The following is a 23,324-nucleotide window of genomic DNA, read 5'->3' as shown; positions in this document are numbered from 1 at the left end:
TCGCCTTCTTGATCACCTGCTGCACCTGCAGACTGGGTTTTTGCAACTCATGCACAAGGACCCCCAGATCCCTCTGCACCGTAGCATGCTGCAGCTTTTCGCCCTTTAAATAGTAATCCCTCCTACTATTATTTCTGCCAAAGTGAATAACCTCACACTTGCTAACATTATACTCCATCTGCCAGGTCCTCGCCCACTCACTCAGCCTATCCAGATCCCTCTGCAGACTTTCCACACTCTCCACACAATTTGCTTTTCCACTCATCTTCGTGTCATCAGCAACTTTCGTCACACTACACTCAGCCCCCTCCTCCAGGTCATCTATATAAATGGTAAATAGTTGAGGCCCCAGCACCAATCCCTGCGGCACTCCACTAGTCACCAACCGTCAACCAGAATAGCACCCATTGATACCAACTCTCTGCCTCCTATTAGACAACCAATCCTCTATCCACGCTAACACCTTACCCCCAACTCCGTGCACCCTAACCTTCTGCAGCAACCTTTTGTGAGGCACCTTATCAAACACCTTTTGGAAATCTAAAAACACCACATCCACTGGTTGCCCTCTGTCTACCGCACGAGTCACATCCTCATAGAAATCCAATAAATTTGACTGATTCTATAATTCTGTGACTCTACCCCACAGCAAATCCTGCTTTCGCACCCCCCACCCCCACTCCAATCTGCTCTCTACGCTCCACCCCCAATTTCAAACCCCAGCCCTAACCCCTCCCTTCCAGACCCGATGTGTCATTTAATGTGCTGCCCCGGGACCATGTTCCTCCACCCCGTTTACTATCTCCTCGCTGCTCTCACTCCATCTATCCAGTATTATCTCCCTCTACTCTCTCTGTTTCTGCCTCTCTCTCTCTCTGTCCCCCTCTCTGTCTCTCTCTCCTGTGTTGTCTCCCTTTGCCTCTATCTATCCAGTGCTATGCCTCTTTACTCTCTGTTCACTCTCTATTCAGTGTTATTTCCTTCACACTGTCCCTCTGTTCTCTCTCTCTATCCAGTATTATCTCCCTTTACTCTCTGTCTCTCTCTTCTACCTCTCTTTATTTATCCAGCTTTATCTCATTTTACTCTCACTCTATTCTCTCTCTCTATCCAGTGTTAGCTCTGTTTACTTTCTCTTTGCTCTCTCTTTCTGTCTCTCCCTCTCTCTGTCGATTGTTATCTCCCTTTACACTGTCCCTCTGTTCTTTCTCTCTCTCTATCCAGTGTTATCTCCCTTTAACTCTCTCTCCCTGTTTTCTTTCTATCCAGTTGTATCTCCCTTTACTCTTTCTCTCTCTCTCTCCCTCTCTCTGTATCCAGTGTTTTTACCTTTTATTCTTTGTCTCCCTTCTCCCACCCAACATGGTTTTGTGCTGTTTCTATCCCTCCTCATGTCCCCTCCCCCACCGCCGCTCCGCTCTAATAACCGACATCAATCCCTTACCTTTTAAATCGATACCACCCGTGGTTGAGTTTATTGTCGCACTTTCGAGTAGAGCAATCTGTCCCGTTACACTCTGCACTCCTCCAGGGCTGGTCCAGGATGGTGTGATTTACACATGGGTCAGCGATTGACAGGTCTGCGACTGGTTGACAGAGAGAGGATTCATCTTAATATTAAGTCCATTTATTGTTGTAGAGAAGTGGAAATCTGGGGGTGTCAGTAACATTAGATTGAACCTTTCCCCCCAATAACAAATCCACATTGTTTCCCATCGGTCTCCCAGTACAGCCTGTTCCCCGCTCCCTCCTCTCTGGTGTAACTCAGTAACTCACAACAGGAACCGCTTCCACATCAATCCCACTCCCCAGAAAGCAGCAACCAAACCTACTATCTATTGCTTCAGTAGAAACTGGTTCAGTTTGGACATCTCTCCTTCCCTTCGGAAAACTGAGCTCGGGGCAGCTGTTGGGGGAGTGGGGGTGTTGCCCGAAGCTCGTTGTCCAATTCGGGTCGGGGGCGTACGCATCCAAACAGCGTATTCCGTTCATGTTCCTCTTCCCGGAACACACAATGTGCTGAGATGGACTCGCATTTCCCAGAACAGTTTGCAAGGCAGGTCGTGGGGGTAACGGGGGTGGAAAACTTGAGGGAGGACCGTGTGGTGGGGGCACACTCCATTAAAACCTTAGAGGGGGGCTCGAGCGTGGTCCTTCTGCCCGAGATGCACAGTGGTTAACATTGCAGCCTCACAGCGCCAGGAACCCGGGTCACTGTCTGTGCATAGTCCACATGTTCTCCCCGTGTCTGCGTGGGATTCCTCCCGGTGCTCCAGTTTCTTCCCGCAGCCCAAAGATGTACCGGTGAGGTGCACTGGCCACACTAAGTTCACCCTCAGTCGACACGACCAGGCGCCAGACTGTGGCGACTCTGGGGATTTTCACTGTAACTGCATTGCAGTGTTAATGTAAGCCGACTTGTGACCAATAAATAAGCCTAAAAAAAACTTGAAAGATGCAGGGATGGTAACCCACCTGCCACAACGCTCCCCCCTGCCCCAACAATCCCCTCCCCCCACCCTCCCACACCCCCACTCAGGCAATCTCTGCGACCAGCAGAAGGAGCACACAACACCCACATCCACACATGGGGGCTGCAGAGTTCCACATACATTGTAAACTAGTGTCTGACTTAGTTCAGTGTAGCCTTGGTCACAAGCTCACTTTCCACATAGCCTTGGTCACATCATCACTTAATGTTTCAGACACTTATCCGTTGTGTTTCTTACACCACTGAGGGACATCACTTTCTGTCAGTGTCCCGGTTTATCCAGTCTCACCCTCCTGGGTCATTTTGAAACCTGGTGTTGTCAGACTTCTTACCGTCATTTTGAAACAGCAATGTACCTGTGCAATAAGCAGTGTTACAGACTGGGGTCGGTTTCAGCTCATAGACAAAGTAACTGCCGCAGTTTTTAATCTTTATCTCTCGCTTCCAGCTGCAGAGATTCCCCATCCAGTTGAAACAAACTGTCCCGCTTCCTTCCCCCTGTTCCAGGGTGGGATGTGATCCTGAAATGAGGTGTATAAATATTGGATAGCGTAAGCGATGTGAACAGTGCTGGACAGTGAGAGTAAATCTGATATTGTAAAGTCTGACTCTACCCTCTAACCAGCCTGGACGACCCGTCGAGCAATGTTTCACTGGGACCGCAGTCTCCGGAATCTTCCATCCGCCGGAACTGGAACAACAATCACAGAGTCACTCTGAGCTTCCCCGGCAAGTCTCGGGATGAAGGATGTTGAAGGATTCCCCCCAGGACACACTCGCTTTAATCTCACCCACACAACACCAGCCCTCCCCACCCACAGTGAAAATTATCACACTTCTGATTGGTGTGCTGGGGGGATCGACAGCGTTAACAGGAGGAGTGGATTCTCTGACTACAGCTCACAGTCTCTGAACGTCGCTTTTACACACTCAAAACTTTAACTCTCTCTCACCCTCCCTCTCTCCCCGTACCTCCCTCTCTCTGTGCTTTTCTCCCCCTCTCTCTATGCCCCCCTCCCTCTATTCTTCCCCCCTTCTGTGTCCCCCCGTGCCACCTCCCTCTGTGCTCCCCTCCCTCTGTTCTTCCCCCTTCTGTGTCCCCCGTGCCACCTCCCTCTGTGCTCCCCGCCCTCTGTGCTCCCTTTCCTCTGTTCTTCCTCTCCCTCTATGCTCCCCTCCCTCTGTTCTTCCCCCCTTCTGTGTCCCCCGTGCCACCTCCCTCTGTGCTTCCCTCCCTCTGTTCTTCCTTTCCTCTGTGCTCCTCTCTCCCTCTGTGCACTTCTCCCTCTGTGCTCCTCTCCCTCCTCCTTCACTATACTTCTCTGCCCCTTCTTTCTCTCCCTGTCACTTCCTCTCTCTCCCTCTCTGGCCCCTCTCTCTTTTTCCCTTTCTGCCCATCTATCTGCGTACCCCTCTCTCTCTCTCTCTGGGGCCCTCTCTTTCTCTTCCCCCCCCAACTCTCTGTCTCTCTCTCTGTCTCTATCCCTTTCTTTCTCTGCTCTTTTCTCTCTATCTCTCTCTCTGCCCCTCCCTCTCTCCTCCCTTCTGTCACTCTCTCTCCCTCTTCTCTGCCCACTCTCCCTCTCTCTGCGTACCCCCGTCTCTCTCTCTCTCCCCCCCTCGCTCTAACTCTCTCTCTCTCTCCCCCCCTCGCTCTAACTCTCTCTCTCTCCCCCTCTCTCTCTACTCCCTTGTCACTCTCTCTCTCTCTCTCTCTGCCCACTCTCCCTCTCTCTGCACCCCCCGTCTCTCTCTCTCCCCTCCTCCCTCTGTCTCCCCATCTCTCTCTCCGCTCCCCTTTGCTCTCTGTCTCCCCATCTCACCCCGTCTCTCCCTATATCTCCCTTTCTCTGTGCTTTCCTCCCCGTCTCTCTGCTTTTCTCCCCCTCCTCCTGTGCCCCCCTCCCTCTGTTCTTCCTCTCCCTCTGTGCTCCTCTCCCTCCTCCTTCACTCTACTTCTCTGCCCCTTCTTTCTCTCCCTGTCACTTCCTCTCTCTCCCTCTCTGGCCCCTCTCTCTTTTTCCCTTTCTGCCCATCTATCTGCATACCCCTCTCTCTCTCTGGGGCCCTCTCTTTCTCTTCCACCCCCCACCTCTCTCTCTGTCTCTATCCCTTTCTTTCTCTGCTCTTCTCTCTCTATCTCTCTCTCTGCCCCTCCCTCTCTCCTCCCTTCTGTCACACTCTCTCCCTCTTCTCTGCCCACTCTCCCTCTCTCTGCGTACCCCCGTCTCTCTCTCTCCCCCCTCGCTCTAACTCTCTCTCTCTCCCCCCTCGCACTATCTCTCTCTGCCCCTCCCTCTCTACTCCCTTCTGTCACACTCTCTCTTCTCTGCCCACCCTCCCTCTCTCTGCACCCCCCATCTCTCTCTCTCCCCTCCTCCCTCCGTCTCCCCATCTCTCTCTCCGCTCCCCCTTGCTCTCTGTCTCCCCATCTCACTCTGCCACCCCTCCATCTCTCTCTGCCCACCCCTCTCTCTCTGCCTGCACCCCCTACCCCCCGTTTGTCTCTGCCCATCTCTCCATGCCTCTCTTCCCCAATCTCGCTGTGCACTCTCTCTCTACCCCTTATCTCTCTCTGCCACCGCCCCCCCACCCCCCTCCACCCTCCCTCTCTTGGCCTATTTTTCTATTTATTTCTGTCTCTTTCCCTCCTCTTAACCAGACCAGCCCAGTCAGGACGTTCCAGTTGCTGTGAATGATCTCACCGTTAGCCTGCTCCAAAACACACTGCGTGTCCACTGTGGACAGGGGGGTGCAGAGACTTGTTACTTCAATTGTTTCACACCCTGTCACGTGTCTTTGAATCAGTGCATCTGATCGCCTTAACGATCGAACTTTTGAGTTCCACCTTCCCTAATACTTAGACTTCAGAAGAGGAGGAGGACTCCAGGTAATTCACTGACATTTACCATCTCAGGGGTTGCAGTGATACGGGCTGGCACTGTCTGACCCCATCACTGTGGGACTTGGAGCAATGTCCGCTGGCCGGATTGGACAATTGAGGGAGTGGACAGCACAGGAAACCCCACCCATCATCGCCACTACCTGCCACTAACACCCACATTCCCAGGTGGTTGAGCTGGGGGTGTCCCTACACCTTACCTGTTGAACCTGTACCATCCGTAGACAAGATCCTTGTCACACTGTAGCTCTCCCACACACTCTGTCTCAGTACAATCGCTGCTTCTCCAGGGCTGGTTCAGCACCGTGTGATCTACACACGGGTCAGTGAGCGCTGAGTTTGGGTCTGAGTGACAGAGAGATGTTTAACGTTAACAGATAAAGTACAGTCAATCTCACACAGAGACACGCGACCCTCCCCCTCACTAAGACAGCACAACCTCAATGCAGGCGAGAGTGTCGGGGGGATGGAGGAACCTCAGTGACGTGGAGGGATTGGAGAAAGTCGGGCAATGTTGTCCGTGGGGAAGAGGTGAAGGCGAAGAGGAGATTTGATCCAGGGGTTCAGTTCAGGATGGGTGGGGTCAAGAGTGATAAAAGGTCCCTGCTGAGGGAGAAGGGTCAAGAACAAGAGGGGAAGAGACAAATTAAGGGGATTGGTCAGAGAAGTGATGAGAAATGTGTCCACACGGAGAGTGGTTAGGGTGTGGAGCGAGCTGTCTCTGAGTTTCGGGGGAGGTAGGTACCATCGAGGGATTCGAGAGAAAATTAAACTGTTAACCAGAAAGGAAGAATGTGCCGAGGTCACACTCCCACTCCCCCCAGTCACTCCGTCCCTCTCCCCCCCAGTCACTCCGTCCCTCTCCCCCCCAGTCACTCCGTCCCTCTCCCCCCCAGTCACTCCGTCCCTCTGCCCCCCAGTCACTCCGTCCCTCTGCCCCCCAGTCACTCCGTCCCTCTCCCCCCAGTCACTCCGTCCCTCTGCCCCCCAGTCACTCCGTCCCTCTCCCCCCAGTCACTCCGTCCCTCTCCCCCCAGTCACTCCGTCCCTCTCCCCCCAGTCACTCCGTCCCTCTCCCCCCCAGTCACTCCGTCCCTCTCCCCCCCAGTCACTCCGTCCCTCTCCCCCCCAGTCACTCCGTCCCTCTCCCCCTCAGTCACTCCGTCCCTCTCCCCCTCAGTCACTCCGTCCCTCTCCCCCTCAGTCACTCCGTCCCTCTCCCCCTCAGTCACTCCGTCCCTCTCCCCCTCAGTCACTCCGTCCCTCTCCCCCTCAGTCACTCCGTCCCTCTCCCCCTCAGTCACTCCGCCCCTCTCCCCCTCAGTCACTCCGTCCCTCTCCCCCTCAGTCACTCCGTCCCTCTCCCCCTCAGTCACTCCGTCCCTCTCCCCCTCAGTCACTCCGTCCCTCTCCCCCTCAGTCACTCCGTCCCTCCCCCCCTCAGTCACTCCGTCCCTTTCCCCCTCAGTCACTCCGCCCCTCTCCCCCTCAGCCACTCCGTCCCTCTCCCCTTCAGCCACTCTTCCCTCAGTCACTCCGTCCTTCTCCCCTCAGTCACTCCGTCCCTCTCCCCCTCAGTCACTCCGTCCCTCTCCCCCTCAGTCACTCCGTCCCTTTCCCCCTCAGTCTCTCCGCCCCTCTCCCCCTCAGCCACTCTTCCCTCAGTCACTCCGTCCTTCTCCCCCTCAGTCACTCTGTCCCTCTCCCCCTCAGTCACTCCGTCCCTCTCCCCCCCAGTCACTCCGTCCCTCTCCCCCTCAGTCACTCCGTCCCTCTCCCCCTCAGTCACTCCGTCCCTCTCCCCCTCAGTCACTCCGTCCCTCTCCCCCTCAGTCACTCCGTCCCTCTCCCCCTCAGTCACTCCGTCCCTCTCCCCCTCAGTCACTCCGTCCCTCTCCCCCTCAGTCACTCCGTCCCTTTCCCCCTCAGTCTCTCCGCCCCTCTCCCCCTCAGCCACTCTTCCCTCAGTCACTCCGTCCTTCTCCCCCTCAGTCACTCTGTCCCTCTCCCCCTCAGTCACTCCGTCCCTCTCCCCCTCAGTCACTGGGTGTGTCAGGGTCCCGGTATATCCAGTCTCACCCTCCTGGGTCATTTTGAAACAGCAATGTACCTGTGCAATAAGCAGCGTTACAGACTGGTGTCGGTTTCAGCTCATAGACAAAGTAACTGCTGCAGTTTTTAATCTTTATCTCTCGCTCCCAGCCGCAGAGATTCCCCTTCCAGTTAAAACAAACTGTCCGTTTTACTTCCCCCTGTTCCAGGGTGGGATGTGATCCTGAAATGAGATGTATAAATATTGGAGAGTGTAAGCGATGTGAACAGTGCTGGACAGTGAGAGTAAATCTGATATTGTAAAGTCTGACTCTACCCTCTAACCAGCCTGGACGTCTCGTTGAGCAATGTCTCACTGGGACCGCAGTCTCCGGAATCTTCCATCCGCCGGAACTGGAACAACAATCACAGAGTCACTCTGAGCTTCCCCGGCAAGTCTCGGGATGAAGGATGTTGAAGGATTCCCCCCAGGACACACTCGCTTTAATCTCACCCAACCAACACCAGCCCCCCACCCCCAGTGAAAATTATCACACGTCTGATTGGTGTGCTGGGGGGATCAACAGCATTAACAGGAGGAGCGGATTCTCTGACTACAGCTCACAGTCTCTGAACGTCGCTTTTACACACTCAAAACTTCAACTCTCTCTCACCCTCCCTCTCTCCCTATATCTCCCTCTCTCTGTGCTTTCCTCCCCGTCTCTCTGCTTTTCTCCCCCTCCTCCTGTGCCCCCCTCCCTCTGTTCTTCCTCTCCCTCTGTGCTCCTCTCCCTCCTCCTTCACTCTACTTCTCTGCCCCTTCTTTCTCTCCCTGTCACTTCCTCTCTCTCCCTCTCTGGCCCCTCTCTCTTTTTCCCTTTCTGCCCATCTATCTGCATACCCCTCTCTCTCTCTCTCTCTCTGGGGCCCTCTCTTTCTCTTCCACCCCCCACCTCTCTCTCTGTCTCTATCCCTTTCTTTCTCTGCTCTTCTCTCTCTATCTCTCTCTCTGCCCCTCCCTCTCTCCTCCCTTCTGTCACACTCTCTCCCTCTTCTCTGCCCACTCTCCCTCTCTCTGCGTACCCCCGTCTCTCTCTCTCCCCCCTCGCTCTAACTCTCTCTCTCTCCCCCCTCGCACTATCTCTCTCTGCCCCTCCCTCTCTACTCCCTTCTGTCACACTCTCTCTTCTCTGCCCACCCTCCCTCTCTCTGCACCCCCCATCTCTCTCTCTCCCCTCCTCCCTCCGTCTCCCCATCTCTCTCTCCGCTCCCCCTTGCTCTCTGTCTCCCCATCTCACTCTGCCACCCCTCCATCTCTCTCTGCCCACCCCTCTCTCTCTGCCTGCACCCCCTACACCCCGTTTGTCTCTGCCCATCTCTCCATGCCTCTCTTCCCCAATCTCTCTGCGCACTCTCTCTCTACCCCTTGTCTCTCTCTGCCACCGCCCCCCACCCCCCTCCACCCTCCCTCTCTTGGCTTATTTTTCTATTTATTTCTCTATCTCTTTCCCTCCTCATAACCAGACCAGCCCAGGCAGGACGTTCCAGTTGCTGTGAATGATCTCACCGTTAGCCTGCTCCAAAACACACTGCGTGTCCACTGTGGGCGGAGGGGGCTGAAGAGACTTGTTACTTCAATTGTTTCACACCCTGTCACGTGTCTTTGAATCAGTGCATCTGATCGCCTTAACGATCGAACTTTTGAGTTCCACCTTCCCTCATACTTCGAGTTCAGAAGAGGAGGAGGACTCCAGGTAATTCACTGATATTTACCATCTCAGGGGTTGCAGTGTTATGGGCTGGCACTGTCTGACCCCATCGCAGTGGGACTACTGTGGGACTTGGAGCAATGTCCGCTGGCCGGATTGGACAATTGAGGGAGAGGACAGCACAGAAAACCCCACCCATCATCGCCACTACCTGCCACTAACACCCACATTCCCAGGTGGTTGAGCTGGGGGTGTCCCTACACCTTACCTGTTGAACCTGTACCATCCGTAGACAAGATCCCTGTCACACTGCACCTGTCCCACACACTCTGTCTCAGTACAATCGCTGCTTCTCCAGGGCTGGTTCAGCACCGTGTGATCTACACATGGGTCAGTGAGCGCTGAGTTTGGGTCTGAGTGACAGAGAGATGTTTAATGTTAACAGATAAAGTACAGTCAATCTCACACAGAGACACGTGACCCTCCCCCTCATTAAGACAGCACAACCTCAATGCAGGGGAGAGTGTCGGGGGGATGGAGGAATCTCAGTGACGTGGAGGGATTGGAGAAAGTCGGGGAATGTTCCCCGTGGGGAAGAAGTGAAGGCGGAGAGGAGATTTGATCCAGGGGTTCAGTTCAGGATGGGTGGGGTCTGGGACAGAGTCAAGAGTGATAAAAGGTCCCTGCTGAGGGGGTAGGGTCAAGAACGAGAGGGGAAGAGACAAGTTAAAGGGATTGGTCAGAGAAGCGATGAGAAATGTGTTCACACGGCGGGTGGTTAGGGTGTGGAGCGAGCTGTCTCTGAGTTTCGGGGGAGGGAGGTACCATCGAGGGATTCGAGAGAGAATTAGACTGTTACCCAGAAAGGAAGAATGTGCCGAGGTCACACTCCCACTCCCCTCGGGCACTCCGTCCCTCTCCCCCTCGGGCACTCCGTCCCTCTCCCCCTCGGGCACTCCGTCCCTCTCCCCCTCGGGCACTCCGTCCCTCTCCCCCTCGGGCACTCCGTCCCTCTCCCCCTCGGGCACTCCGTCCCTCTCCCCCTCGGGCACTCCGTCCCTCTCCCCCTCGGGCACTCCGTCCCTCTCCCCCTCGGGCACTCCGTCCCTCTCCCCCTCGGGCACTCCGTCCCTCTCCCCCTCGGGCACTCCGTCCCTCTCCCCCTCGGGCACTCCGTCCCTCTCCCCCTCGGGCACTCCGTCCCTCTCCCCCTCGGGCACTCCGTCCCTCTCCCCCTCGGGCACTCCGTCCCTCTCCCCCTCGGGCACTCCGTCCCTCTCCCCCTCGGGCACTCCGTCCCTCTCCCCCTCGGGCACTCCGTCCCTCTCCCCCTCGGGCACTCCGTCCCTCTCCCCCTCGGGCACTCCGTCCCTCTCCCCCTCGGGCACTCCGTCCCTCTCCCCCTCGGGCACTCCGTCCCTCTCCCCCTCGGGCACTCCGTCCCTCTCCCCCTCGGGCACTCCGTCCCTCTCCCCCTCGGGCACTCCGTCCCTCTCCCCCTCGGGCACTCCGTCCCTCTCCCCCTCGGGCACTCCGTCCCTCTCCCCCTCGGGCACTCCGTCCCTCTCCCCCTCGGGCACTCCGTCCCTCTCCCCCTCGGGCACTCCGTCCCTCTCCCCCTCGGGCACTCCGTCCCTCTCCCCCTCGGGCACTCCGTCCCTCTCCCCCTCGGGCACTCCGTCCCTCTCCCCCTCGGGCACTCCGTCCCTCTCCCCCTCGGGCACTCCGTCCCTCTCCCCCTCGGGCACTCCGTCCCTCTCCCCCTCGGGCACTCCGTCCCTCTCCCCCTCGGGCACTCCGTCCCTCTCCCCCTCGGGCACTCCGTCCCTCTCCCCCTCGGGCACTCCGTCCCTCTCCCCCTCGGGCACTCCGTCCCTCTCCCCCTCGGGCACTCCGTCCCTCTCCCCCTCGGGCACTCCGTCCCTCTCCCCCTCGGGCACTCCGTCCCTCTCCCCCTCGGGCACTCCGTCCCTCTCCCCCTCGGGCACTCCGTCCCTCTCCCCCTCGGGCACTCCGTCCCTCTCCCCCTCAGTCACTGGGTGTGTCAGTGTCCCGGTATATCCAGTCTCACCCTCCTGGGTCATTTTGAAACAGCAATGTACCTGTGCAATAAGCAGCATTACAGTCTGGTGTCGGTTTCAGCTCATAGACAAAGTAACTGCTGCAGTTTTTAATCTTTATCTCTCGCTTCCACCTGCAGTGATTCCCATCCCAGTTAAAACAAACTGTCCGTTTTACTTCCCCCTGTTCCAGGGTGGGACGTGATCCTGAAATGAGGTGTATAAATATTGGAGAGTGTCAGCGATGTGAACAGTGCTGGACAGTGAGAGTAAATCTGATATTGGAAAGTCTGACTCTACCCTTTAACCAGCCTGGAGATCCTGTGGAGCAGTGTCCCGGTGCGACCCGAAACTCCGGAATCTTCCATCCTCCAGAACTGGAACAACAATCACAGAGACAGAAAATTACAGAGGGATACAGCTGGGATTGAGAGCCATTCGGTCCTCTGTGTCCCTGCTAGCCCCTGTGAATGATCTATCCAATGTTGTCTCACTCTCCTCCCATTCCTCTCCCCACTGGATTTTACGCCTCTCCTTCCAGCATTTACCCAACGTCCTTTCCAAATGTTTCCATTTCATCTACTTTGCTGGCCCTTCGGCCCACCATCTCTATGTGTTGGTGGTGGAGAGAGTGAATGTTTGTAGTTAGCGTGTCGATCCAGCTGTCCTGTCCTGTCCCGAATGGTGTTGAGCTTTCTCGAGTGTTGTCGGGAGCCCCACTCGTCCAGGTAAATGGAGAGGATCCCAACAGACTCGTGACTTTTGTGCTTGTACGTGGTGGACTGGCTTTGGCAGGGAATCAGAGAAGGTTCACCAAGCTGATACCGGAGATGAGGGGTTGGACTATGAGGAGAGATTGAATAGACTGGGTCTGTATTCGTTGGAGTTTAGAAGGCTGAGGGGGGATCTTATAGAGACTTACAAGATAATGAAAAGGATGGATAGGGTAGAGGTAGAGAGATTCTTCCTGCTTAGAAAGGACAGCAGGACTAGAGGGCACAGCCTCAAGATAAGTGGGGGTGCAGTTTAGAACGGAGTTGAGGAGGAACTTCTTCACTCAAAGGGTGGTGAGTCTCTGGAATTCTCTGCCCGTTGAAGTGGTGGAGGCTACCTCGCTGAATATATTTAAGGGTCACGGGTAGAGAGGTTTCTGATAGACAAGAGAATTAAGGGTTACAGGGAGAAAGCGGGAAAGTGGAACTGATCCACTTCAGATCAGCCATGATCTTATTGAATGGCGGGGCAGGCTCAAAGGGATGGATAGCCTACTCCTGCTCCTATTTCTTATGTTCTTATGAGTCAGGAGGTGGGTTCCTTTCTGCAGATTGCCAGCCTCTGACCTGCTCTGGTAGCCACAGTGTATCAATGACTGTTCAGTTTCTGGTCAATGGTAACCTCCAGGAGGGTGTTTGACAGGGAGGGATTCAGTGACGGCAAAGCCATTGAATGTCAAGCGGGGAGATGATTAAGTTCTCTCTAACTGGCTGGGCCCTGGGTCAGTTTCTGGTCAATGGTAACGCCCAGGAGGGTGACAGTGGGGGTGGTGGTGGTGGTGGTGGTGGTGGTGGTGGGGGAGTATGCAGTGATGGTTGAATGTGGAGGAGGGAGACGGTCAGATCCTCCCTTGCTGGAGATGGTCATTGCCTGGCACTTGTGTGGGGTGAATGTTACTCACCACTGATGGGGAGGGAAATCTGCCATCCTTACTCGGTCTGGCCTGCGTAAGACTCCACACACACAGCAACCTGGCTGAGTGTGAAATCTCCCCGCAGGCCACTCATTTCTCACCAACAACCATTCACATCATCACGGGAAGAATTTACCGACTGCTGTTTCCCACCCCCGGCTCACCACACACCCCCACGCCCCCCCCACCCCGCACTGGTATCTCTGACCATCGCAGTCTCTCTGCAGTGACTGTATCCACACTGACCCTTCCCTCCCGCTGTGCCCAGTTTATCAGGAAATGTCGCTGCCTCTACCTTTTAAACCGGTACCAGCCTGGACGAAGATCATAATCACACTTCACGTCCCTGACACATTCTGTCCGTCTGCAACTTGTGCTCCTCCAGGTATCGCTCAGCACAGTGTGATCCTCACAAGGGTCAGTGTGTGCGGAGTCCAGAACTGAGACACAGAGACAGGTTTAATGTTAATACAATCTGCAGTTCGTTTTCCAAAGAGAATTCTGATTATCAAAGAACCGAAAACCTCGCCTTCGACACCTGCTCTGCTCCTGACACCACCCGATTGAAAATATTACACACTCAATCTCAAATCTTTACCCCCCTTGTTCGAACCAGGTTTCTATCTGTCTCCCAGTGAAATCCTGACCCTCTACCTCACACCTCAGACACGGCACCCTCTGTTCCAGATGAACAATTGAAGCCGAGGCTATGGGAACACGGCAATAAACCCAACAGAGACACCACAAATGGTCAGGCTGGGCAGAGAGGCAAAACCGCCGGCAAATGGAATTTGACGCTGAAAAGGGTGAGGTGAGGTATTTTCAGTGGGGGACGCAAAAGGACAGGGGAAAGCACAATGAACCCTAGGATGCAAGGACAGCGGACCAGAGCAACCTTGGCGTGTTTGCCCATCGATCCCTGAAGGCAGCAGGACCCGGAGATAAGGTGGTTAAAAATGGGCTAACTGTCTTTATTAGCCATCCAACTAACCTACACATGATTGGACACTAAGGGACAATTTAACATGGCTAATGACCGAGGGGGAGAGGGACAGAGTGACTGAGGGGAGAGGGACAGAGTGACTGAGGGGAGAGGGACAGAGTGACTGAGGGGAGAGGGACAGAGTGACTGAGGGGAGAGGGACAGAGTGACTGAGGGGAGAGGGACAGAGTGACTGAGGGGAGAGGGACAGAGTGACTGAGGGGAGAGGGACAGAGTGACTGAGGGGAGAGGGACAGAGTGACTGAGGGGAGAGAAACGGAGCGATTGAGGAGATAGGGACAGAGTGACTGAGGGGAGAGGAACAGAGTGATTGAGGGGAGAAGGATGGAGTGACTGAGGGGAGAGGGACGGGGTGACTGAGGGGGAGAGGAATGGAGTGATTGAGGGGAGAGGAACGGAGTAAATGAGGAGATAGGGACAGAGTGATTGAGGGGAGAGGAACAGAGTGATTGAGGGGGCAGGGACTGAGTGACTGAGGGGGAAAGGGATGGAGTGATTGAGGGGTAGAGGGACGTTGTGATTGAGGGGAGAGGCACGGAGTGACTGAGGGGAGAGGGACAGAGTGACTGAGGGGAGAGGGACAGAGTGACTGAAGTGAGAGGGACAGAGTGACTGAAGTGAGAGGGACAGAGTGACTGAAGTGAGAGGGACAGAGTGACTGAAGTGAGAGGGACAGAGTGACTGAAGTGAGAGGGACAGAGTGACTGAAGTGAGAGGGACAGAGTGACTGAAGTGAGAGGGACAGAGTGACTGAGGGGAGAGGAACGGAGTGATTGAGGAGTGGAGGGACGGAGTGACTGAGGGTAGAGGGATGGAGTGATTGAGGAGAGAGGCACGGAGTGACTGAGGGGAGAGGGACGGAGTGACTGAAGGGAGAGGGACGGAATGATTGAGGGGAGAGGAATGGAGTGATTGAGCGTAGAGGGACAGAGTGACTGAAGGGAGAGGGATGGTGCGGAATATCAGAGGAGGAAGATTACAATGGATCAGGTCAGACACAGCTCGAGTACTGTGTGTATCTCCGATTGTCACACTACAGGAAGAATGTGATTGCACTGGACAGCGAGAGGGTGCAGAGGAGATTTACCAGGACACTGCCTGGGCTGGAGCATTGCAAATATGGAGAGAGAGGCTGGTGAGGCTGGGCTCGTTCTACTTGGGGAAGAGAAGGCTGAGGGGGAGGGGACCTGAATGTCAAAAGATGCTAAATTGTCCCTTAGTGTCCAGAGCTGTGCAGGTTAGGTGGATTGGCCATGCTAAATTGTCCCCTTAGTGTCCAAAGATGTGCAGGTTGGGTGGATTGGCAATGCTAAATTGCCTCTTAGTGTCCAAAGATCTGCGCGTTGGGTGAATTGGCCATGCTAAATTACCCCTTAGTGTCCAAAGATGTGCAGGTTAGATGGATTGGCCATGCTAAATTGCCCCTTAATGTCTAAAGTTGTGTTGGCTGGGTGAATGCCCTTGATAACTGCACAGGTTAACTGGGATAGTGCAGAGTGAAATCCCTGATTAGATTCCCTTTCAGAGAGCTGAATCGGCTGAATGACCCCCTCCTGCACTGTTGGGGTTCTATTTGAGTTGGCTGACCCGTACTCAGTAAGTAGGGTAAAAGGTAGAACTGCAGAGAATCAGTGGACATTATAGAAGCAGATAAACTATAACTTCCAATAAAAAAACATACTCCATTGTGAAAGATAAATCCCAAAACAAGGATAGACATCCATGACTAACTACAGAAGGGAAGGGTAGCAGTGAATTAAAGAGACAGCGACACTGTATTGTCAGTATTCGCGATAGGCCAGAACAGAAGGAGAATTCTCGAAACCAATGAAGGATTATCGATAATCGGACAGAATTTGGAGTGTGGGGAACACATTTGAACAGGCAGCAAACCCCTCCACAAGCATCTAAACAGGTAACTTATATCACCAGTGCGCATTGGTTAGATAACGGGGAAGATTGCGTAGTTAATACAAGGAAATGCTGTAAGAGGAACTGGCGATGATATCGTTCATATCTATTCTCCCTGTCTGATGGCACCGTGGCTAACACTGCTGCCTCTCAGTGCCCGGGGCTAGCATTCGATTCCAGCCTTGGGTTTGTGCGGAGTCTGCACATTCTCACCATGTCTGCATGGGTTTCCTCCGGGTGCTCCAGTTCCCTCCTGCAGTCCGAGAGACGTGCTGGTTAGGGTGCTTTGGGCCATGCTATGTTCTCCCTCAGTGTCAGTCTCAGTGGCAAAGGGAGTTTAATGCGGAAAAGAGTGAAGTGATTCACTTTGGAAGGAGTAACAGAGAGAGATTGAAGAGGTTAGGACTTTATTCCCTGGAGCGTAGAAGAATGAGGGGAGATTTGAAAGAGGTGTATAAGATTACGATGGGTATAGATAGAGTGAATGCAAGCAGGCTTTTTCCACTGAGGCTAAGGGAGAAAAAAACCAGAGGGCATGGGTTAAGGGTGAAAGGAGAAAAGTTTAAAGGGAATATTGAGGGGGTATTCTTCACACAGAGAGTGGTGGGAGTGTGGAATGAGCTGACGGATAAAGCGGGGTCACTTTTAACATTGAAGAAAAGCTTGGACAGGTACATGGGTGAGAGGGGTGGGGAGGGATATGGTCCAAGTGCAGGTCAGTGGGACTAGGCGGAAAAATGGGTCAGCACAGACAAGAAGGGCCAAAAGGCCTGTTTCTGTGCTGTAACGTTCTATAGTGCTATAGCACTAAAGACTAACTGTTTAGTAGGCTCGAAAAGCAATAAATGCAGAAGGCAATAATATTTTGGCATGTGGGGAGGTGGTAGCCTCATGGTGTTAACACTAGACTATTAATCCAGAAAATCTCCCAATGTTCTGGGGACCCGGGTTCGAATCCTTGGAAGAAAAGAGCGTGTGCGTTCATCCTATCGATGCCCCTCATTATTTTGTACATGGCAATAAGGGTCACCTCTCATTCTCCGACTTTCCAACGAATAAATTCGTCGCTTGGTACCCTCTCCCTATAACTCAGGCCCGCTCGTTGTGGCAATATCCTCGCGAATCATCTTTCCTGTTTATCAATTTCTTTCCAATAACAAGGGGGAACCCACACCCTGCAATGGGCGGGTTAGATGGATTGGTCATGCTAAATAGGGGACTAGCTAGTTTACATGTACGGGGCTATGGGGATGGGTGGGTTTGTGGTGGGTGCAGACAAGATGGGCCGAACGTCCTCGTTCTGCACTGTCGGATTCTGTGAACTATCTCTTCTACACTGCACCCAATACAACCGAGAACATCCTCACCCTGCACTTATACACAGTTAACATATCAAATATTAATTGCATTATAACGAGATGATAAAAACGAGAATTGAATAAATAAATTAAACCAACATGTCAATATACACATGTATGAATTTCAATAATAAATTAAAATAACACATACGACAGCAAAATACATCTGAGTAATGTACAAATGTAACTGGAGAATTATTAGCACCCAAATTCAATTCAAGAACAATGATTTCAGGGTCCCTCAACGATAGAACAATTACACTAATCTCTTACTATGAAAGCAAAGTACAAGAATGATGACGATAAATGTTATTCAATGATATGAATCTTGATATTATTCATACATAAAGACGTTAAATCCAGATAATCAGTAAATACAAACAAAAATGTAGCAACGAATGATGTTCAGAAATGGAAGGTACACCTAAATTCTGCAATTTATGTCAACAAGCCATTTCTCAACCTTTCCAATCCCATTTCTCCCTCTGTTACAGGCTATATAAATGCTGAGGTATTGGTATTTTATTTCCTGCTTGAATATTGCACTATTCAGGTTGGTTATTCTTGTACAGGCTGCAGACTTTAACACATTCATTTCCCTCTCCACTTTTGTCCTGTTTGTTGGACTGGCCCTTATCTGTCTGCACTCATAACCGTCAGAACATCCCCTGCAATGTGTACAGGGCTTTGGTGAGGCCACCCCTGGAGTATTGTGTGTGGTTCTGGTCTCCTTATCTGAGGAAGGATGTCCTTGCTATAGAGGGGAGCGCAGCGAGGGTTTACCAGGCTGATTCCTGGGATGGCAGGTCTGTCATACGAGGAGAGGCTGAGTCGGTTAGGATTATATTCACTGGAGTTTAGAAGAGTGAGAGGGGATCTGATGGAAATGTATATGATTATAAGAGAGTTAATAAGGTAGACTAAGAAAGAATGTTCCCAATAGTGGGGAGTCCAGAACTCGGGGTCAGAGATTACCTGGATAATCACCTGGGACGTGGGAGGGAAAGTGTTCCTCACATGTCCGTGTTGGTCTGGAGGGATTCTTCTTCCCAGTACGATTTTATAATGCTATAAACTTTTACAATTCTGCTTCAACGTTCTAATCACCCATCGAAGCCTCTCCTTCCCTTCCCTGTCAATAGATTTTTTTTTCTCTCTGAAAGCTTCCTTTGAGGCATCCCCAAAATACAGACAGTCTTCAGGTAGAACGATTGAACATTGTACATCATAAGCAAGACTCACTCAGGCAACCCAGAAACATCAGTAGAGCCCTCGTCTCACTGCGGGTGGGGGGGGGGGGGGGTCTCCAGGAGGTTAGAAAAGGGAAACCTCATCGAAAGTTATAAAATGATAAGAGGGTTAGATCAGAAAGAATGTTCCCAACGGTGGGGGAGTAAAGAACTCGGGGGTCAGAGAGAACCTGGATGTCCCCTTGGAATGTCATAATATTCCAAGCATTGGGCCAACTGCTGATAAATGGCTCGGAGGACATGTTTTTGTGACATATTGACACAGACTGGATGGGCCGAAGGGCCCCTTCATCCCTGTATACGACTCTATAATTTTATAATCCTTTTAAATTATGCTTCAAAATTCCTATCACCCATCAAAGTCTTTCCTTCCATTCCCCCCGTCAATAGCTTATTATTTTTTCCCCTCAGCCCCTCAATCCCAATCCCCTCACCCACGACACACCGCCCCCCCTCACCCACGACACACCGCCCCCCCCCCACCCACGACACACCGCCCCCCCTCACCCACGACACACCGCCCCCCCTCACCCACGACACACCGCCCCCCCTCACCCACGACACACCGCCCCCCCTCACCCACGACACACCGCCCCCCCTCACCCACGACACACCGCCCCCCCTCACCCACGACACACCGCCCCCCCCACGACACACCGCCCCTCCCCCACTACAACACACCGTCCCCCCCCACTACACCCCACTGCCCTCACTCACTACACCCCACTGCCCTCACTCACTACACCCCACTGCCCTCACTCACTACACCCCACTGCCCTCACTCACTACACCCCACTGCCCTCACTCACTACACCCCACTGCCCTCACTCACTACACCCCACTGCCCTCACTCACTACACCCCACTGCCCTCACTCACTACACCCCACTGCCCTCACTCACTACACCCCACTGCCCTCACTCACTACACCCCACTGCCCTCACTCACTACACCCCACTGCCCTCACTCACTACACCCCACTGCCCTCACTCACTACACCCCACTGCCCTCACTCACTACACCCCACTGCCCTCACTCACTACACCCCACTGCCCTCACTCACTACACCCCACTGCCCTCACTCACTACACCCCACTGCCCTCACTCACTACACCCCACTGCCCTCACTCACTACACCCCACTGCCCTCACTCACTACACCCCACTCCCCTCACTCACTACACCCCACTTCCACTCAGTCTCCACACACATTCATCCGAGTCCGGGATCCCAGCACTATATTTGGGGAATATTTAATCCAGACAAACTTGTGGGACATTGATACCTGAGGTTGGAGATTCTGTCGGGATTGGGGAATCTGGGTCACTGGATTCCGGCTGGGATTTATCCTCGGCTCCCAGAGTTGGTGTTGTCCCTGGATCTGTGAGAAGGGAAAAGATATTGGAGATCGCAGAGTAGAAATCATCCGGATCCTCAATGTTCATTCCAAGTATTGGGATAAATTTACACTTCCCAATATGTTCAACCCGAAGTCAGTCATGGCCCAGATCCTGTGTCACAACTGGGAATTTCATCAAACTGTACTGTAAATCCCGTCAGTACATCCCAATCCCCTCATCCCCTCAATCCCAATCCCCTCACTCCCTCAATCCCAACACATTCATTCCAATTCATAGGAGAGGAGAGGTCACCTTGTTGGGAATCTTTTATAGACCTCCTAAAAGTTCTAGAGAGGTTGAGGAAAGGATTGCGGAGACAATACTGGACAGGAGTGAAAGTAATAGGGTAATTGTTATGGGGGACTTTAACTTTACTAATATTGATTGGAATAGCTATAGCTCTAGCTCGTTAGAGGGGTCAGTTTTTACACAAAGCATACAGGAAGGTTTTTTGACTCAGTATGTAGATAGGCCAACTAGAGGTGAGGCTATATTGGATTTGGTGCTGGGAAATGAGCCAGACCAGGTGTTAGGCATGAACCTCAGGACAGTAGTTTTAGCTGGGGGAAGGGTAATTATGAGGCTATTAGGAGAGAATTAGGGGGCATAGGTTGGACTAGGAGACTACAGGGGCTGGGAACGTCCGAAATGTGGAGTTTATTCAAGGAGCAGCTACTGCGAGTCCTTGATATGTATGTCCCTGTCAGGCAAGGAGGAAATGGTTGAGCAAGGGAACTGTGGTGCACTAAAAAAGTTGATTCGCTGGTTAAAAGGAAAAAGGAGGCTTATGTCAGGATGAGGCTTGAGGGCTCAGGTAGTGCACGGGAAAGCTTTAGATTAGCTAGGAGGGAGTTAAAGAGTGAGTTAAGAAGGGCTAAAAGAGGACACAAGAAGACTTTGGCTGGTAGGATTAAGGAGAATCCTAAGGCGTTCTATAGATATGTTAAGAACAGAAGATTGGTTAGGGCAAGATTAGGGCCAGTTAGAGACAGCAGTGGGAAGTTATGTGTGGAACCGGAAGACATTGGAGAGGCACTGAACCAGTATTTCTCTTTGGTATTCACGCAGGGAGACATAAATGTAGCTGTGGAGAACACTGGGTTACAGAGTTGTAAACTGGATAGTATTACAGTAGATAAGGAGGATGTGCTAGATATCCTTGAGGGTTTGAAAATAGATAAGTCCCCTGGGCCGGACGGGATTTACCCTAGGATTCTCTGGGAGGCAAGAGAGGCGATTGCAGAGCCTCTGGCTCTGATCTTCAGGTCGTCGTTGGTCACAGGTATAGTGCCAGAAGATTGGAGCTTAGCGAATGTTGTCCCATTGTTTAAGAAGGGGAACAGAGACTTCCCCGGGAATTATAGACCGGTGAGTCTTACTTCTGTTGTGGGCAAAGTTTTAGAAAAAATTATTAGGGATAGGATTTATAGTTATTTAGAGGGTAATGAATTGATTGGAGATAGTCAGCACGGTTTTGTGAAGGGTAGGTCGTGCCTTACTAACCTTATTGAGTTTTTTGAAAAAGTGACCAAAGAGGTGGATGGGGGTAAGGCAGTTGACGTGGTATATATGGACTTTAGTAAGGCGTTTGATAAGGTTCACCATAGAAGGCTTCTGCAGAAAATGCAGATGTATGGGATTGAGGGTGATTTAGTTAATTGGATCAGGAATTGGCTAGCAGATAGGAGACAGAGGGTGGTGGTTGATGGTAAGTATTCGTCATGGAGTTCAGTTACAAGTGGTGTGCCTCAGGGATCTGTTTTGGGGCCACTGCTGTTTGTAATTTTTATAAATGATCTGGATGAGGGTATAGTTGGGTGGATCAGTAAATTTGCTGATGACACCAAAGTCGGAGGAGTGGTAGATAGTGAAGAGGGGTGTCATAGTTTACAGAGGGACTTGGACAAGTTGCAGAGCTGGGCCGAGAGGTGGCAGATGGAGTTTAATGTGGAAAAGTGTGAGGTAATTCACTTTGGCAGGAATAACAGATGTGTAGAGTATAGGGCTAACGGTAGGACTCTGAATAGTGTTGATGAACAGAGGGATCTAGGTGTATGTGTGCATAGATCCCTGAAAGTTGGGAATTAAGTAGATAAGGTTGTTAGGAAGGCATACGGTGTCTTGGCGTTTATTGGTAGGGGGATTGAATTTAGGAGCCGCAACGTCATGTTGCAACTGTATAAAACTCTGGTGCGTCCGCACTTGGAGTATTGTGTGCAGTTCTGGTCCCCACATTATAGGAAGGATGTGGAGGCTTTGGAGAGGGTGCAGAGGTTTACCAGGATGTTGCCTGGTATGGAGGGGAGGTCCTATGAGGAGAGACTGAGGGATTTGAGGTTGTTTTCGTTAGAAAGAAGGCGGCTAAGAGGGGACATTATTGAAACATACAAGATGATTAGAGGTTTAGATAGGGTGGACAGTGATAGCCTTTTTCCTCGGATGGAGAAAGCTAGCACGAGGGGACATAGCTTTAAATTAAGGGGTGATAGTTATAGGACGGATGTCAGAGGTAGGTTCTTTACCCAGAGGGTGGTGAGGGAATGGAATGCCCTGCCTACTGCAGTTGTAGATGCGCCTAGTTTGGGGGCGTTTAAGAGGTCCGTGGATAGGTTTATGGATGGAAAGGGATCGGTTTAGGTTAGAGGGTCATTGTTTTTTAACTGGTCGGCGCAACATCGTGGGCCGAAGGGCCTGTTCTGCACTGTAATGTTCTATGTTCTATATTCCATAACTCTAACTCGCCTCACTCCCTAAATCTCACACCCTCTCTCACTACATCCCAATCCCCTCAGTCCCTCAATCCCAATCCCCTCAGACACTATGCCCCACTCCCCTTTATCACAACATCCCTCTGCCCGCACCCGCAGCACCCCACTCCCCGCACCCAAGGCACCCCACTCCCCTCACTCTACATCGCACTTCCCTCACCCACTCCTTTATCCTAAGCTCTGTCACTCCGCTCCTCTCCCCTCAGACACCATGCCCCGCCCCCATCAGACACCCCGACCCACTGCCCCTCAGGCACACTGCCTCCCTCCCTCTCCCCCTCAGTCACTCCGCCCCTCTCCCCCTCAGTCACTGGGTGTCAGTGTCCCAGTACATCCAGTCTCACCCTCCAGCAATGTACCTGTGCAATAAGTAGCGTTACAGTCTGGTGTCCGTTTCAGCTCATAGACAAAGTAACTGCCGCAGTTTTTAATCTTTATCTCTCGCTTCCAGCTGCAGGAATTGCTACCCCAGTTAAAACAAACTGTCCCGCTTCCGTGCCCCTGTTCCAGGGTGGGATGTGATCCTGAAATGAGGTGTATAAATATTGGAGAGTGTCAGCGATGTGAACAGTGCTGGACAGTGAGAGTAAATCTGATATTGTAAAGTCTGACTGACCGTTTAACCAGCCTGAACGATGTGTGGAGCAGTTTCCCTCTGGGATAGGAGTCTCCGGAATCTTCCATCCACCAGAACTGGGATAACAATCAGAAAGACAAGTTTACATTTCCCCACTCCCCCCGGGAGCGAGTCTCACT

General features: G+C 52.6%; 1 protein-coding gene across 1 annotated transcript in view; it reads right to left on the bottom strand.

Annotated features, from left to right (window-relative positions):
* LOC145338591 (uncharacterized) overlaps window positions 1-19,845 on the bottom strand; it is a 37,701-nt gene extending 17,856 nt beyond the window's left edge. Inside the window, exons 1-11 of the mRNA XM_080182952.1 lie at window positions 19,686-19,845; window positions 13,176-13,320; window positions 11,494-11,570; window positions 11,236-11,400; window positions 9,402-9,546; window positions 7,762-7,838; window positions 7,504-7,668; window positions 5,594-5,738; window positions 3,106-3,182; window positions 2,848-3,012; window positions 1,445-1,586 (exon numbers count right to left, since the gene is read on the bottom strand). Of these exons, the coding sequence (XP_080039078.1) occupies window positions 1,445-1,586; window positions 2,848-3,012; window positions 3,106-3,182; window positions 5,594-5,738; window positions 7,504-7,668; window positions 7,762-7,838; window positions 9,402-9,546; window positions 11,236-11,400; window positions 11,494-11,570; window positions 13,176-13,320; window positions 19,686-19,845 (1,463 nt within the window). The remainder of the gene's footprint in view (window positions 1-1,444; window positions 1,587-2,847; window positions 3,013-3,105; window positions 3,183-5,593; window positions 5,739-7,503; window positions 7,669-7,761; window positions 7,839-9,401; window positions 9,547-11,235; window positions 11,401-11,493; window positions 11,571-13,175; window positions 13,321-19,685) is intronic.
* Window positions 19,846-23,324: the final 3,479 nt, after the last annotated feature.

Source organism: Carcharhinus amblyrhynchos, unplaced genomic scaffold (genome assembly GCF_965287045.1).
Source record: "Carcharhinus amblyrhynchos unplaced genomic scaffold, sCarAmb.v2.hapA chromosome_104, whole genome shotgun sequence".
Lineage (NCBI taxonomy): Eukaryota > Metazoa > Chordata > Chondrichthyes > Carcharhiniformes > Carcharhinidae > Carcharhinus > Carcharhinus amblyrhynchos.
The sequence above is the reverse complement of the archived record's forward strand: the minus strand, read 5'-3'. Positions and strand labels throughout refer to the sequence as shown.